This window comes from Serinus canaria, chromosome 5 (genome assembly GCF_022539315.1).
Source record: "Serinus canaria isolate serCan28SL12 chromosome 5, serCan2020, whole genome shotgun sequence".
NCBI lineage: Eukaryota > Metazoa > Chordata > Aves > Passeriformes > Fringillidae > Serinus > Serinus canaria.
In genome coordinates this window covers 14,110,946-14,128,056 of record NC_066319.1, presented here as the reverse complement: position 1 = coordinate 14,128,056, position 17,111 = coordinate 14,110,946, and the positions used below count along the sequence as shown (strand labels likewise).

Sequence of the window (17,111 nt, the reverse complement as noted above, 5' to 3'; positions counted from 1 at the left end):
CAACGGGGAAAGGAAGAGGGCAACATGTGGCCGGGAATTAGGATAAAAGGAGGGTGCGCCCTCTGAAACGAGAGGGAAGAATCCTACAGGTGCACGCTCCAGTGGGCTCTCTCCCTCTATTCGCATAAAGTTGCAGGGCTCCTCTGTCTCCTGTTTTGAACATCAGCCTCTGGCGTTTGTGGATTTTCCGGGCAAACACGAAGCGCTCGCTCGGGGTTGGCGTTTCCCGGCGCGGTTCGGGCACTGCCCGCCTGTGATCCCGCCCCGTACCCGCCCCTTCCTGCCCGGCCCGCGGGCGGCGGGAAGCGCCGGGAGCCGCCGGCCCCATCCCATGGAGCCCCGGCTGTTCGCCTGGGTGAGTGGGCCCTCGGCACAGCCCGGGGTCCCGGGGCCGGGCTCTCCTGCTGCCCGGGAGGCGGGAGGGTGGCGGGGCCGCTGCTGGCCCTGCCGGGATGCTGCGGCGCTCGGCCCGGGGCAGCGGGGCCGCGGTGTGCCCGCTCCGCAGGGAAACAACGCCGCGGTGTCACCTGGCGGGCACGGCCGGTGTGGGAGCTGTGCCGGGGCATCCCTCACGCTGCTCGGCCCCCTTTGCCCCGCGGGGCCGGGGCTGGTGCCGGCCGGCCCGCCGGGAGTGAGGCTGGCGTTGGATCCCAGCCCCTCCGGTCCTGCACCTCATCGCGGCTTGCCTGGCTTTGAAGACTTGGAAATTCATGGCGAGTTACGGGCTGAAACGGGAGGTTGTGAGACATCTTTTGAAAAGAATTGCGCCTGTTCAGCAGAGCCACGCTCTAAAGTGCGTATCAGCAGCTGTGGCTGTGAGGCACCAACGTGGTGTGCCCGTGTAGCTCCGCTCCCCTCATCTCCCCCACCTGCTGGCTCTGGGCTGCCGAGCAGCGCGGTGGTTCTGTGAGAAGTGTCGGTGTTTGTGTGGGCACAAAGTGGTTGTTGCTGAATAACAGCTGCCCGCTGGCTCTGTGCGAGGTGTCGGTGTTTCTGTAGGTACAAAGTGGTTGTTGCTGAATGCGGCCTTTTAACATTCACCAGGTGCTGCGTCTTTCGGGGAAGGTAGAGGATGAATTGAGAGCAGGTGGGTGCACGGGTGCGGTAGGGATAGGGTTTTCTGGAGATAATTAGCCGTGAGCATTGTAGATTTGGAGTGCTGCTGCAGTGTGCGGGGTGGGGAAGGTGATGGTATCCCCTTTTTGGGAATGAAGCTTGAACTGTATTTACGCAGAGCTGAAATTGACTAAGAAATCCCCCGACTTGCTACCATGTTGACAATTGCTGCTTTCCACAGTGGGTTTTGTAGCTATAGTTTTGTATATAGTTTTTGTATTTATACTACCTGTAATTGGTATATTTTCATTTGGACCTCTTTCATTTGAAATATTTAGTTAATGAGTTTAGTTATTCTGGTTTACTTGTTTAGGTTCCAAAGAAAGGTCTTTCTCTTCTCATTTTGGAGGTAGCCTGCCAGAAAGCAGTGACATGAATAAGACCTTAGTGATGAGTGGGAATCGTTGGCATTAAAATAAGCGCGTGGTGATCATTCAGATAGAAAGGTTTTCCTCCTTATTAACTGTGAGTAGAAGTTTGAACAGGTTGTATTCTAGTATGTTTTTTGAAATCCTGTGGCTGCACAGACACCCTTAATGACAGCAAAGTTAGGACAGCCCTGGTCTGTACTCCTGAGAATCCTGTGTCAAATCAGGGGATTTTTAGGAACAGGCTAACCCGTGGCATATCCCAAACATGTCCCCGGTAGCATGTGTGTGCTACTTTTGTTAACTTTCAAAAAAGGTGTTATTTTTCTGTGTGCTTTTAAAGGGTGCAAACAGCTATGGACAACTTGGTCTTGGTCATAAAGAGGATGTGCTGGCTCCTCAGGCCCTGAAAGATGTTTCCTGCAAGTGTCAAGACATTGCAAGCATTGCTGGAGGAGGGGGACATTCTGCAGTTATCACTGGTAAAAACACTGCTCTTGCACGGGGTGTTTGGCTTTTAATCACTTTTTTTGTGTGTTTCCCTCTTGGTTCAGTGCTGCCACCTCTCTGTGGCTGCTGTTTCTGAGCTAGTACAATCCTTAGCTGCAAAACAGCTTCCTCTCTTCCCAGTTAACATTTGGGGAAAAGGGGGAAATTCCTGTTGCTCATATATTGTGTGGTTACTTCGTGGCTGTGTGAGGACTGTTTCTTCTGCTGTTTCCTTCATACAAAGACGCCAGATTTTCTGTATTGAGGATGGGGGGTGGGAAGGAGGAGTCAGAGGTTATTCAGTCTTAAGAAGTGGTAAGGTAAGGACCAGAACATAACATCTGGCCCTTGAAAGGTTGTGCTGAATGCCACAGATAATTATGTAAAGAAGGAATACAGACAGATGTGAACATGATAAAAAAAGCATCCTGGTCTAAGAGGTGCCTGTCTCACCATATGGATTGTGTCCCTTGACAGACCCAGCTCTCCACAACTGTAGTTATTCAGAGATATTTCTGATACATCAGAAACAACTGTTTCTCTTAAACATTTTACTTGATTGCATTGCCTGAAGTGACACAGAATCACTGTCCTTTTTTGTCACAGGATCTCACAGATGTAGATTTCTCTTTTTAGTCTGTGAAGTGGAACACAATTTGTTTGTTTTTGTTTCTTCCAGGTGCAGGACAGCTCTTTGTCTGTGGCCACAACAAAGATGGGCAGCTGGGACTGAATCACGCAGAGGATGTGCTGCGTTTTACTTTGTGCACTGCCCTGTCTGGCTTTTGTGTAAAACAAGTTGCATGTGGCTGGGATTTTACAATCATATTAGTAGGTAAATCTTTCTCTCTAAGAACTGTGGAAATACCTTGATGTAGAGAACACGCTGGAAGTTCCACAATGCTATTGCTTGTGTGATATGAGGGACCTGAAGGAGTTTGAGAAGAGGCCCATGGGAACCTCAGGAAATTCAACAAACCAAGTTCTGGGGCTGCACCTGGGTCAGGACAGCCCTTGGTACCAGCACAGGCTGGGCATGAGCAGACCCAGAGCAGCCCTGCCCAGAAGGACTTGGGGTGCTGTGGGTGAGAGGCTGCACATGCCCCAGCCATGGCACTCCCAGCCCAGAGAGCCAAACGTGTCCTGGGCTGCGCCCAGAGCCCCCTGGGCAGGGGATCCTGCCCCTCTGCTCTGCTCAGAACCCACCTGCAGAGCTGCATCAGCTCTGGGTCCCAGCACAGGAAGGACAGGGACCTGCTGGGGTGAGCCCAGGGAATGCCACCAAGATGATCAGAGAGATGGGGCACCTCTCCTGTGAGAGAAGGCTGAGAGAGTTGGGGCTGCTCAGTTTGGAGAAGGTCCTAACCCTGGACAAATTCTCTTAACCTTATCTGGAATTTGGTTTAGCAGTGAATTCAGGATTTAGCCATTCTCTGAAACCTGACATGTTTGAAAGATGGCTTTCACTTTATAGTAAATGCTACTGATGATCACATTCAAAAATTCTCTAAGAATAATGGATTCAGAACTTGTTTGCAGCTCATTATCAAGTACCCAGTCGTGACATTCATAATCAATCTCAGTAGCACCTTGACTAGTCCCATCCACATGATAAATCTCTCTGACATCAGTGGAGCAGATTGAATAGTAAGGTACTACCTACTTTGATTAAAATGGCATAACTGAGGCCACAGTGTTCTGTATTTGGCACATCAGACATAGATTTAGCAAAGGAACTACCACCCCTGTAATTATACTGCCTTGTATTGGATGGTGCATTGTGGTCACAAAGCAGCACAGCCCCATCATGAACTAAAGGCTGCACCTGCCCTGGGACATCTGTGATAGGAATGACATTTCAGAACCTTAAAGGAGCCACAGGAGAGCTGCAGAGGAGTTTTTTACTGGGGTTTGTAGTGATAGGACAAAGGGTAAAGGCTTTAAACTGAAAAAAAGACAGGTTTAGATTAGGTATTAGGAAGCATCTCTGTGCTGGGAGGGTGGTGAGGCACCCACCTCAGCTTGCCCAGAGAAGCTGTGGGTGCCCCATCCTTGGCAGTGTTCACAGCCAGGTTGGATGGGGCTCTGAGCAGCCTGGGGTAGTGGAAGATGTTCCTGCCCATGGCAGTGGGGCTGGAGCTGGATCATCTTTAGTTCTCTCCCAGCCCAAACTGTTCTATGATTCTGCGTGCTGGCACTCACAGGTTTTAAGCTTTGCAAGCTAAATCACCCTCTGTTCCTTGTGTCCCAGTGAACTTAAGACCTTCTCTGGACATGGTGTGTAAGACCAGAACCTTTGGCCTCGGGTGCTTTGTAAGGGGACATGTTAAATCATTTCTTGAGCTGCTTGGCTGTGTTATTGTGCTTGTTATAATGTTACAGTGCTATTGCTCCTGGCTTTATTGATTCTGCTCTAACACTTCATTTTTTGTAGGATCTGGCCTTGTGCTGTCCTGTGGGTCAAACTCTTTTGGACAGCTGGGACTTCCTCAAATTTCAGGCCCATGCTTGATGCCACAAAAGATTGAGGTAAAGATTTAGAAGGTGTTGTGCTTTATATTGCTTCCAGCAGCTTACAGAAGTCATCTGACCTCAATGGGCTTTAAGCCAGACTCTTCAACTAATTTTTTGTAGTGCCTGTCTGCTACAAATGAGCTTACAAAGTAAAGGCCCAAGGTGAATTGGAGTGCTGAGGCTGATTTTCTTGCTGTATGAGGAGGTTTCCCACTTCTAACAGAAAGCTGATTCTTTGACTTCTCAGACAAGAAGTTATTTAGCATCATGGCTTATGCCAGATATTCCTTTATTGCTTTTTTTTTAATGGAGGAGAAGGAGGGCAGCTGATCCCTTTGGTGACCTCTAGGGAGTAGGAGTTAGTTCACTTGACATTTCTGTGCCCTTGATGTTTCCTGAGAGCATCCATTGCAGAATGGTGCCTTAAAATTGGGTGGTACTGACAGGGCTGATGTGAATCTGTCTCATCCCTCACCATGCAAACTATTAATGCTGAATATTTGCTCTTTTGGTTGGTATCCCTTAAATACTTGGGCTTGATGCCACCTATTTTAAATACACCTGCTGCTTTCCACCAAGGGTAGATATCCAGGGGTTTGCAAAACCCTGTAAGAGCCAGACAGGATGGGATGGGAGGTAACAGAAGAGGAAAACTTCTCTGTGATTCCTGAGATCTCTTGCTGTGGAGGGAAGCTTTCAGGTTTTTCTCCAGTGGAAAACATAAGTTCCATCAGTAAGTTGCCAAGACTGAACAGCTTAATGCACCATAGTATGCCTATCACCAGTATTTACTGTGGAGGTTTTGGTGTAATTCTTGAGCAACACTGAGTTAAAATTAAGAAATAAATATTTTTGTGTGGCCAAGGTTTCTTCTTTTGCGTGAATATTTTGACTGTGTTGTTTTATTTATTGCCATAATGCTGTGCAACCAGTTGCTTTGCTGATTTATTTTTTTTTATTTCTTGAAGATGTTCCCACTAACTCTTATAGGTCAAATGTACTTACTTTGTGATACAAAATGTTGATATGTATTGGGACACGCAGGCTGGAGTTGAGAGCACTATTTTCTTAGTGTTTCATTTCTCATTGGCCTATTTTGTTTTTAGAGGCATTAAATACAAAAAGCAACTAAATAATAATTTTCTTTTATTTGCCTAGTCTCTCAAAGAGAAGGTGGTGAGTGTTGCTGCAGGACTGAGACATGCCCTTGCTGCTACGGGTAAGTATGTAATAATTTTAATCTCTTAAAATAATCTGAAAATTTATCTGAAAAGATAAATAATCTTTTCAGTAACAAATGAAATGGGATTTTAATGACTTGGAGGAGGAGAGGGAGGAAAAGAGGATGAAGTTTAACTAATCTACTATTTATTTTAACTTTCACAGGGAAAAACAGACCTCAAAGTCATGGACTGTAAGATTTTGGGACAAATTAACATGAATAATAAACATTCTAGAACCATCTTCTTGGGATATCATGGGGAGAACTCTTTGACCAAGAGTTCAGGATGATGGTTTATTAACAAGTTAATTTTCTGATGGATGGAAAACATACTGATTTCTTTTTTTTTATTCTGAAACAAAACATAAAAGGAGCTTTTTTTCAGGAAAGAAGATTTCTGCTCAATCAAAGTATCTTAGGATTTGAACTCATTATAATATGCAAAGTTACTTCAGTTTGTTTAAGATGCTTCAAAATGGAAGTGCACATAAGTTGTGGCTTTTTAAATGATGTAATTGAAATTGACACCTGGAAAAATCACAAGAATGAAACTAAATATTTCTCCTGCTGTTATCAGAGACTCAGAGTTTGTTCATGGTGTAACAGTAAGAATCAGACCCTTCCTTTTGGCATGGTTGTGTTAAAACTGAGGAAAAACCAACTATAGCTGCTCTTGTATTTGGTTTAGTTTTGTGTGAACTTCAGTGGGGTTCCAGGTAGTGGAGCTGCAGGTGCACAGGAGATGCCTGGAAGGCCAGTGGGATCTCTGGTGCCTGTATGACATGGGAATTGAGATTCCTTGTGCTGCACTGCACAAACTGGCATCAAGAGGGGGAAAGGGAAGAGAAAGTACAGGAACTTTGTACCCATTCCTGAAGTACTGCAGCCAGGGGATTTCTGTTACTGAGTCTCCAATAGCTTCCCACCTTCTTAGTTTTCTTACCTGTGTACTGAGACCACAGCTGTTTGTGGCTTGATGGCTTCACCGGGGTTATCTGAATAAAGGGTTTTGGCATAAAGGTCTTTTAAAGTGGAATTTAATTGCCATTTAATCAGTGAAAATTATTTGAATGAATGACTGTTCATTAATGTGAGAGGTGATTGTTGGTGGTGGCTGATGTGTTTTAATCTCTTTTATTTGTGTTTGCTCTGAAAAGACAGCGGTTTGGTGCTGCAGTGGGGGACAGGGATGGCATCTCAGGCAAAGCGTACCAGCCAAGGAAAAGCCCTCCCTGCGTTCCTGACAGCAAAGGAGCCCTGTGAAGTGGCAGGTAACCCAGGAATCTGCTTCCTTTGTGTGGGTGGAGATAGCAGAAATATAACTTGGAATGGGTACATATCTTCCTTTTTACAAAGCCACGTGGTACTGTAAATGTGGAGTACCTGAGGGATAGAATGGTCACAGAAAGTCAAGATCTGTGGGGACAATGAGAGTCTTGCCATGTGTGTGGCCCAAAGGCAGAGCCTTTTGTTTTAAAAGTCATCACCATCCTGTTACACTTATATGCATGTTTGTGTGGGATTGATGCCTGCTGTAGAAATTTTATGCTACCATGTTTTTTCCAGGCCTGGCAGATGTAAAGGTGAAGGCAGTTGCTGCAGGCTCCTGTCATTCAGTGTCCCTCACAGGTAAGCCTCAGGCACACAGGACAAAGCCCTTATCTCACCCTTCAAAGAGTTCTTGATTTTGAAATGTTGTCAGTTTTGGTAAAACTGGTGAGATTTCATCTGGCCTGGTTAGTGCTGGTAATTGTTCTGTAATAGTTTTGCACTCTGAGAACTTTCCCTTTGTTTTAAGAGCTGGATTCATGTTTCAAGTTCTCTGAGTAGTTTTTTGTGTTTTCTTGGGGTCAGGTTGGGCCTTAGCCCTTAAGTCATTCAGGGTCTGGGCTCTTAATGGCTAGAAAGTCTGAAAGGGTTGGTCAGTCTCTGGAGCTGCAGCAGGATGCCCTCCTGGGTAGCTGGCCACTGCTGGAAGCAGTGCAGCCCTTTGCCCAGGGAGAAGGGGTGTGCTGGGTGCCTGTGCCAGGAAGGGCAGCAGAAGCAGGGTAGCCCCAGCAGTGTGAGCTGATGCCTCTGCATGGGGCAGGGCTGTGAGCTGGCCTGGAGCTGTCTGAGGTGTCTTGGGCTCCACTGTGACATTGTGCAGGTCTCTGGGGTAAGAGCACAAAGCTTGTTTGAAGAATAGGAAGCTGCTTTAATTGCTTAGGCACTTCCATAATGTCTGCCATTTGTTCTTTGTTCCTTGGGCTGTGCTCCCATGCTGGAGTACTGAGTATCCAGTAATGAAAGTCTAATAAAGATTTCTTTTCATTTTGACAGACTGGAAGAAGGGGAAACAGAATAGCTTTCATGCTGTAATCTTACAGTTTTGAAGTGTGTAAAATACATTGAACCTTATGAAGACAAGTCTTTGCCAAACTTCACAGGAACAAGTTCTTAGCAAATCTGCAGCCATCTGGTACCTCTGTCATCATTAAAGGAGCACTGGAGCTTTTGCTTCTGCAGATCTATAGAGATTTAGTTGTATGGGGAGATGTTCCAAGATGTAAATTGTATTGAATTCAGAGATGCAAAGTGTATGCAAGACTAGTGAAGACAAACTGTAAGAACAAATAAAATCTACTTTAGATAATTGGCAGTCTCTATTTAGACAGTGAGCAGATTATTCTTTCATGCTTTTGCTTTTTATTTAAGAGAGCGGTCTATTTGGCAGCAGTGGGACCAAGACTGGAAAAAATAAATGCCAAATACTTTTATAATGTGATGTGTTGCTGCCCTTCATCCTGCAAGATAGTTATTATTTAAATATTTTGTATTTTGAAGATGCTTGGTATAATAAAGATACTACTGCAGGGTGTTTTATTTAAATGGGCTGGGGTTCCTTGGAAAAAAGGATGGTAGAGTCTACTGGTATCCAAACTGGCCTGAACCCTCCAGAGGTGGGAATGTGGTGCTAAGTCTAAGTCTAGTGTCTAAGTTTTTGCTCAGACCTACTCAAGAGATGAGATAAGGGTTGAGCATGTGACTTTGCCAGGATAAAGCAAATATACCTTCTGTAGAAGGAGGTGACAGAGGCAATGCCTGTTAATGTGGAATATGAATGGCCACAGGGTTTTCCTTTGTGTTTCTGTCACCCTTTTATTCTTTTCTTTTCCTCTCCAGGTGTGTGTACTGCATGCTGGGAAGGGATTTAGCAATTTTAGTGGAAAATTTGAATATTTGAATGAAACAATTGTGTAGTAATTACATATCCTCTAAACAGAGAGAAACACAGTGCTCTCAGGAAAATCCTGGGAAGCTGTGTAGAAGCTATAAGAAATTTAAAAAAAATCAAACAATTATTATCTCTCTTTCTGTAACTGTTATTTATAAATATAGTTCTCCAAAGTTTACTATTCATAATTCACCAATAATGTGAAAAGTTTTCACTTTAAAACCAATCAAGTGTCAACTTTGCAAATCAAACTATAAAAATCAACTGCTTCCTAACAAAAGAATTCCATTTCACCTTCTAATAACTACAGTCATTCATTCTGTCCCTAACTCAACAACATCACAATTGCTTGACTTGTTTTTCCTTTTTGTTTCAGTTGTGTTGTTTTAAAGAGGAACATGGGAAGTCCTGCAGATGACTGTCAGTACTTGCTTCTCCTCCCACTCCTTGCCTATTTTTCACCAGTAGCATAGAGGAGTTCTCCTGACTTACTCTATTGCTGTTATCAAACTGAGGTTATTAAATATACTACAGCCCAAGTTTTACTTTTGGTTTTTTCCTTCTTTTCCCTCTGAAAAATTTACTTCTGTCATAGTGCTTGTAATGAGTTCAGTGCTGGCCTGAGACATCTTGATGCCTTGAGTGTTGTGGAGGTGTGCTCAAAACAATTCCTTGTTGGAACTTACATGGCTTCCAGTCTTTCTGGGCCTACAATAATGTGCAAGATCAGGTGTGCAAGATTTATTTCCTACACTTCCAGCTTGTGCAGGCTGGCAAAGGCTTCAGGGAGGCCTGTCAAGTGTTTTTTGTGGATTTTTTTTTTTTTTTTTTTTTTTACTGTGGAGGCCTAGGAGCTGGGAGCAATGGTTTTCTCCTGAAAAGATGGAACTAATGATATATCATGTCTGCAGAAGGACTCATCTGAGCAGTCACTGTGTCAGTGTCCATTGGTTGTTAGGCTGTGAGCAACTCCATCTTGCATTGATGTAAAGGATTGGGGGTATTTCTGTAAAAAGATTTATTCCTGCTTGGAATCTTTATTCCTGCTTGGAATCCTGGAGTGTGCATTTGAACTAATACTTGTTTTAGAAAAGAGCTGTGGAAGGCAAGTGACCACTTAGAGAAATCTCTCAGGTGTTGTCTGGTATGATTTTGAGGCACAATAATTTAATTTTGCCTTGTGATGGCTGGTGCCTGCTTCTGTTGTGTGCTCAGAGCTGCATGTCCAATTCCTTTAGGAAGTGACTGTGCAAGGTGAGCCAAGGAGCCCTGGACTGTCCTTGCTTTGGGGGATTTACTGGATTTGCTGAAGCTGAAGGAGGCAGAATGGGTATGAGCAGAGCTGTGAGTCTGGCTCTTGCAGAGAGGCTGGGAGACTGTAAAGCAGAGCATGAGCAGTCAGCCAGGCTTTGAATTATTTGCTGCAGTCCAGAAAGTTATTTACTGGATGTAATCAAAGCTTTGGAGTGGAAATAATAGCTGGTCTGCAAGGACAGGCTGGACAGAGAGGGACTGCTCAGTGAATGTCTCCAAGATGCTTTGATTTTCTTTTACTTAGAGAAGTTGACTACTGGGGTTAGTTTTTTAATAAAAATTAGTCTTTGTTATAAACATCTAGGCTGTTTGCCCTGAAGGCTCTCAATGCTTCAGGGAGTCTGTGTAGCCCTCAGAAAATAGGCTGTGTTGTTAAGGCCCTTGCAAATATTTCTGATAACCCAGTTACAATGGGCAAGAAGGGTGGGATAAAGCATACAGTGAGAACATAAATTGAATTAAATGCTCTTTCCTCAGCATCACTGAATGGAGACAGAGCCTGAATCTGGTGGTATTAGATCTGTACACCTTTAAACAGATTTTACTTCTCTGTCTGTTGTAGATGAAGGACATCTGTATGTCTGGGGCAGCAACAAACACGGGCAGCTGGAGAGCAGGAACATCTTTCTTGCTGAGCCCAAGAAGATTGACCCTCAGTGTTTCTCACATGAAAGGATTGGAGCAGTTTGGAGTGGCTGGACCCACCTGGTGGCACAGACAGGTAGGGTATTTAAAAAGCAGTAACATATGGCACCCAAACAGCAGATTGTAAGCTGTCTTTGTTTCAGGCAAGCAGTGTTCTTTCTCACTGATAGTGGCTGGACACACAGTGTTGCAGTGTCATCCAAGTTCAGTTGTCTTTTGAAAAATGATGAGGGCAGAATTCCTTTGGCTGCTCTTTTAGTAGGGCATTCAGGGCAAAGAAAAGAATCTATTCATAAGAATATCACTAAACTAAAATAAGCTGGCAGAAAATATTTGGAAAAGACAGGTTAAAAAGAGGCCTCATTACACTTGAAGAGCATTCCCTGAAGATGAAAACAAAGGCAGATTTCATGTTGGAGATGCACTTTCCTGGAGATCTTTGTGATGAGGACAGTGTGAAAACTGACACATGTGGAGGGCTGTGGGGTCAGATTCTTACCTAGGAGGGCAGGAGAGGAAGGTTATGTAACAGTGACATTCATGTGTAAAGGGATGGTTGAGCTGATGAAGCTCATCCAAGTGTGAAGCACAAAGGCAGGAGGGAAAGGTAGATGAGATGGAAAGGCAAGTCAGGCATCTGAAGCTATTTTGTGGTTGTGTTCTTTGCTTCTCCTGTTGCACAGTGTCTGGTGCCACAGTTAAGGCTAACAAGAGGGTGGAAGTCTTCCACAGAGGAAAAGAAGCAGCCAGAGCTGTGATGTGTGACTGCAAAAACAAACTGTTTGTTTTCTGTTTTGTAGTATTCATTGTTTGATATCAATTTATGTGAGAGAAGTGTGTAAAAAAAATCCACATCAGCTGTTCTTTTAGCTATTTATAAGAAATGTCTGAACTCTGATTTTTAGAGGATGCTATACTGAAAATTTAAAAGCTGCAATCAGTGCTATGAGCTGCTTGGAAACTTTTCAGGTGGAGTGAAAGAATTTATCTCAAAATCTGTAGTTCTTGAATTAAATGCTTGATGTCATCCTCACTGGAACAGAAATGGTAGAAAGAAGCCATTAGTCATGATAACCTGATTTTTAAAGAGTGAGGCTTGTCAACTTGGTTTGCTTCCCTTCACTATTTCTTAATAGAACATACCCTCTAAGTAAAATTTCCCCAGAGTTTTAGTAACTTCAATGTTTCAATTACTTGATACTTATCTGTGGGTATTACAGACATGGAGTATTTCAGCAGGTGTTTTTATACAACAACAAGAAGTGTGTCAAGGGACTAGCAGGGCTGTTTTGCTGGTGAATGCTTAAAAAGAATTTATTTAAAAACAGGCTGACTTTCTACATCTGCATTAGAAAACTGGCCAAGTGATGCAGTGGCACAAGTTATTGCTGAAACTGTATTTTATGTATTTAGAATTTTAAATCTCTTTGAAAGGCAATGGACCTGAACCTAAATCATCTGGAATAAGATTTTGAATGGCCTTTGGCAGCCTCCAGACACCAATCAGGATCCCATGGGAATTTCAAGGGTTGTTCAGCTATTAGATAGAGTGTGAGCTGGAGCACTTAACTCTTTCTGGAAAATCATTTGCTGCATTAAACTTGCAGCTGAATAACTGAGAAATGCAGCTCACTTGAGAGCTGTCCCCTGCATGCTGTTCTTCCCACCAGTATTTTTACCTCCTTCTAGCAAAGGAGGAAATGCTGCTTCAGTTTCCTGGTGCTGAAGTCATAAACCAATGATCCCCAAATGTTATGGATCACTAAAGTTGTTTTTTGAGCATGCAGCCTCCAATATATTTACACATATTTATTTATAAATTCTATAATGCCGTAATATGCAAACTGCAAAATCTGTACAATAGAAATTTTACAAAGGATGAGATAAAGATAAACACTACCTAAAGTATTACTTTATTGACTTAAATAATTAAAACAGTTAATAATTTATTAATAAGTTAAAATATTTATATGTAATTTTCATCCTGCCCTCCAGTGGATTGTCTTGTAAATACCTAGGGCTGCGTGCACTTCACTTTAGAGATACTGATACAATAATTTCCTGCTTGCTTTACTCTGGGGAGTTCCCCAGTTAGTGGAAAGGAGGCAAAATAGAGTGATTTTTGGACATAAGAAAATGGAAGGAAGGGATATTATAGTATGATGCTTCTTTGCTCCTTGTGGAAGACAAAAACTTACTTTGCAAAGACCTTGCAGGGTACAGGGATTTTGCTCCATGAAAGAATGAGTAAGATTTTTCTAGTTAATAATCCCATCACAATGCAAAATTTGGTAGTTTAAAGTTTGTTACTGTATCTGAGTTCTCATATAGTGTTTGCCACAGAAGGTAGTTGAATTTTAAGAGGCTGTTAGAAATAGAGTTCTGTTTGAATTTTTTTTCCCAGAACATTAATCCTGGTCAGAGTAGTAATAATGAAAAACTTGTTATTGCAGCCGTCTTGACCGTAACTAAAAACTCTTCTCATTGGAAGGACAGGAAGGAACTGGGTGGATAAACACTGGACACACAATGCATAAATTCACAAATTCTGCCATTTCAAAATGACATTTTAATCTTTATCTGCCAGGTGAGCAGTCCTTGGCTGCAGAACTTAATGGAGGAGTGAAAACTAGATGAGAGTGATGTTGTTAAAAGCAACCACCTGGAGGAATAGTTGCCAGGTTCGTGGTTACAGTGGTTTGACAATTTTAACGTGAGTCCAAGCAAGTTATCAAGTTTGTTATCAGAAAAAAGGAACACAGCATAAATATTTTTGTCTTCTGTCTTTCCCTCTTATGTAAGCTGGCCTGTTTTAAGACTTGTTTTGTTTTTCCTTCATGCTGCTGGCAAAATTTTGTACTGTAACATAAAGCAAAACGCAGAACTCATTTTAATTTCTTTCCCATTCTCTCTTTACAAGGGATTTTAATTGCATCTGAAATCACTTTAATACCTGCATCTCTTTCATATCTCTTTCATGTTCTACCTCATTCAGCAGAGGTTTCCTGTAATTTCTTTTTAGAGTTTGATCAACTCTTTTTTTCATTTGCTGTTGTTTATATCGTAAAGCAGTTTGGAATCAAGACATTAATTCCTGAGAAATTAATTCCTTGACTTAAAGGTGTTAAGGAGTATTTTCACAAGATGTTGTGTTTTTAATCTTTACCTTTAACTGATCCTCATCAGTTTAATTCCTTATTCTTTTTATTGTAGAAGTATCTTTTGGGGCTATTTCCACTGTACACACTCCTACCGTAAAATAACTCACAGAACCCTTCAAGACAGATGAGTGCTTTCTTTTCCTGCCTTGATTACTGTTCCTACAGAGGAGGGAAGCACAGTTAGACTTCATGCCATCACCAGTACTTTTTCAAAGTAAGTTATATTATTCTGATAGCAAAGGTCGTCCTAGTTGATGATGGTTGGTCCAAAAAGATGAAGGTTGAGAAGCCCTGGTTGCTCTTTGATCAGGTCTCTGATGATGATGATGAACTTGCTGGTGTCTTTGGTTTATTTTCTATTTTCTGTGTGAATGCTTGGTTCAGGTGACTCTCAGGAATGCTTTTTATTGATGGCAGGGCAGTGCTGTTGCTGCTGCATGTGAAAGACTGAACCAGGTACATTCTTGTGGCCTTGGGCTCCAAGGACCAGTGCTGTTCTCTTCAGACAACCCTCTGTACAAGCTTGGCTTCCTGTCCAGCACTCTGCTTAATGGCACAAGGGGCACACTGCAGTGTAGGTGATGCTGTTTTTGAATAATGAGCAGCTGTCTTGCACTGCTCTCCTTAACAATGTCAGCTTTAATTTGTGGTCCCTCTCAAGTTAATGCAAACGCTTTGAGGGTAACTGCTGAAAGGGAGGTTATTGCTTAGGTCATTTGAAAGAGAGCTAAGCTGTGGCCTGTAATGTTGAAGATGTAAATTAGTCTACTTTGGGGAGTGATAGAACCAGTGACTTGAAGGCAAACCTAAATATAGCAAAAGAGGTATTTTTAAGACTTCGAGGTGAATCATCAACTTCAATTCAAAACAAGATATTTTCTTTTTAACTGGGATGCCTATTAAGTAACCTTCCTTAATCTGGCCAGGTTTATTATTTGAATACATTCCCTAATCTATTTGGCACATTGTGTCACATGGAGTTATGCTTTGTTTGAGCTCAGATAAAGAATTCCAAGCTCTTTTACTCAGAAAGTTACTTCAAAAATGCAGTTAAAATAGTGTTTCTGCTGCCTGTGCAAAACTGCCTACAGCTCAAAAATCTTGGAAGAACCAAATGCTGTGACATAGTCTGAATAATATTCTGAATCCTCATTCCAAATGTGCATCTGAATTTGTGCATCTTTGAATGTCCCTTGATGTCATGTCACGTCATTTAGGCCACATAAGAACCACTCTGAAGGGGTCTGACATGTGAGTGACCTACACAGTAAAATAGAAACCATCTCCTGTTTTTTTCTGAAGCAAATGACAGCATGTCCCTCCAAGCACCCAGAGCAAAGTGAGAGGACATTTCTAATGATCCTGTTTGAGTCATTAACCTTTAGCATTTCAGTCTTTCACAGAGGCTGTAGTTGCACCTCTAGCTGCCTTTTCTGATGGCAGTCACAAGGCAAAGCTGCTGGGCTTTGCTGGCAGGTTGTGCAGCTGCAGGAGGTGAAGGGGAAGGACGTGTCTGGCACCCGAGCAGCACAGCCTCAGCCCACTAGAGGTCCTTTCCAGTTTGCTCTTGAATCCAGGCTCTGCAGCCTTCCTCTGGAAAGCAGATTTCCTCTGCCTTGAATTTTTCAGCAGCTCCCTAGGGCAGCAAATACTTATTTGTGTGTATGTATATATATAATATATATAATTTTTTGTTTTAATGCTTGTCTCTGTTTAGACACGGCCGCCAAGAGTTTGAAACTGGAGCCCAAGGATGCTGGGTTTTGGGAATACAGTGAAATACTAAAAAATAGCTTAATCAAAACCTCCTGATTGATAGGTACCCTTGAGCTTCTTTGAAGCACAACTTGAGGTCCAGAAATGAGTGTTCAAAAAAGAAAAGCCTTTGTCCACCTGCTTGGGGGTAAATTTTGAAGTTTCAGGGCCTATCTTGAAGTTCCTGCATTTGATTATAAAGTGTAGAGCATGGCAATAGGAGAGAAAGAAATGCACAAACTTGGGGATGAAAATGCAGACATGAACACTGGTAGCAATGGGAAATTTAGTGTGCAATAACAGGATGAGAGATTCTAGATGCATTTGGAAATTTCCTTGTTTTCTGTGTTGTCTTCAGAGCTGTCTCCTTGTTCTGTCACATGTTCATCTCATTGGTGTTTCGACTTCCACAGTGGTTATTTTAAACTTTTGTTCTAGATAGCTGTAAATACCTAGAAGATTTTGGCATTTTTCTTTGGCTTCATGGTCTGGCATCATTACTTCGCTTTATTTTTAAACTTAAAAAGTTAAGAGAGTGTGTTTGTGTCTGTGTATTTGCTTTGTGATTCTACACTCCTGTTCTTGCTGTTCCCTGCTGGGAGTTACTTCTACATGGTTTTGATAAAAGTCTTGAAGAAATTCATTCAGTGGTTTGGTCACTGAAGAGGAAGCTGGGTCCAATGGGAACTGAAGGTATGTTCTGAAAGGTTATTATCAAGTTGAGAGTTGTTTATATGCAAAAAATTGTCACAGAATCTTCCTAACATCATCTTCGAGTAATTGAGTTGTTTTTTCAGTCACCAGCCCTCTTTTACCTCTCCATGTTGCTAGGAGCTTCCAGTTGTACAATAAATAAATACAGTAAATAAATACAGTGAATTCAGTAAGAAGTGCATGCTATCTTATATCATTTCTGTGTGAAAAAGGAGGTTGTCAGGAAGATGCTAAACTGTCACTGTGATTGAAGGTACTCATTGTGAAATGGAAACATCAGTGGTTGGCATTAGGGACACAGAAACGTACCTCAATATTTGAAATTCCCTTTGTGAGCTGTGACATTGCACTGGTACACGGAGATTCAGATGGCCTGGGAAGAGTAGGATTTAAATGGATTTTTGTTAAATTTAGTTCATGAGTAAAATTGAGCTTAACAGTAGGAAAACAACTATCAAAAATTTTCCCATCTGTTCTGCTCCTCTTACGAATGGGGCAGCCCACAGAGTGCCCTTCCCAGAGCAGAGGGGGAGGATAAGGTAGGTAAGGCTGGTGTGTCTTGGAGCTTCTGCTGGATCTGCCTTGGGTCTTCTGGC

General features: G+C 42.7%; 1 protein-coding gene across 4 annotated transcripts in view; it reads left to right on the top strand.

Annotated features, from left to right (window-relative positions):
- The first annotated feature begins 233 nt into the window (after nucleotides 1-233).
- Nucleotides 234-17,111, top strand: part of SERGEF (secretion regulating guanine nucleotide exchange factor) — a 148,902-nt gene continuing 132,024 nt past the window's right edge. For all 4 annotated transcript variants that reach the window (XR_007777717.1, XR_003946209.2, XM_030240252.2 and 1 more), the window contains exons 1-8: nucleotides 234-355; nucleotides 1,828-1,966; nucleotides 2,653-2,808; nucleotides 4,408-4,502; nucleotides 5,646-5,706; nucleotides 6,867-6,980; nucleotides 7,276-7,338; nucleotides 10,803-10,961. Coding sequence is in view for 2 of the 4 variants with exons in the window: in XM_030240252.2 (XP_030096112.2) it covers nucleotides 332-355; nucleotides 1,828-1,966; nucleotides 2,653-2,808; nucleotides 4,408-4,502; nucleotides 5,646-5,706; nucleotides 6,867-6,980; nucleotides 7,276-7,338; nucleotides 10,803-10,961 (811 nt within the window). In the remaining 2 variants the exon portion in view is untranslated. The remainder of the gene's footprint in view (nucleotides 356-1,827; nucleotides 1,967-2,652; nucleotides 2,809-4,407; nucleotides 4,503-5,645; nucleotides 5,707-6,866; nucleotides 6,981-7,275; nucleotides 7,339-10,802; nucleotides 10,962-17,111) is intronic.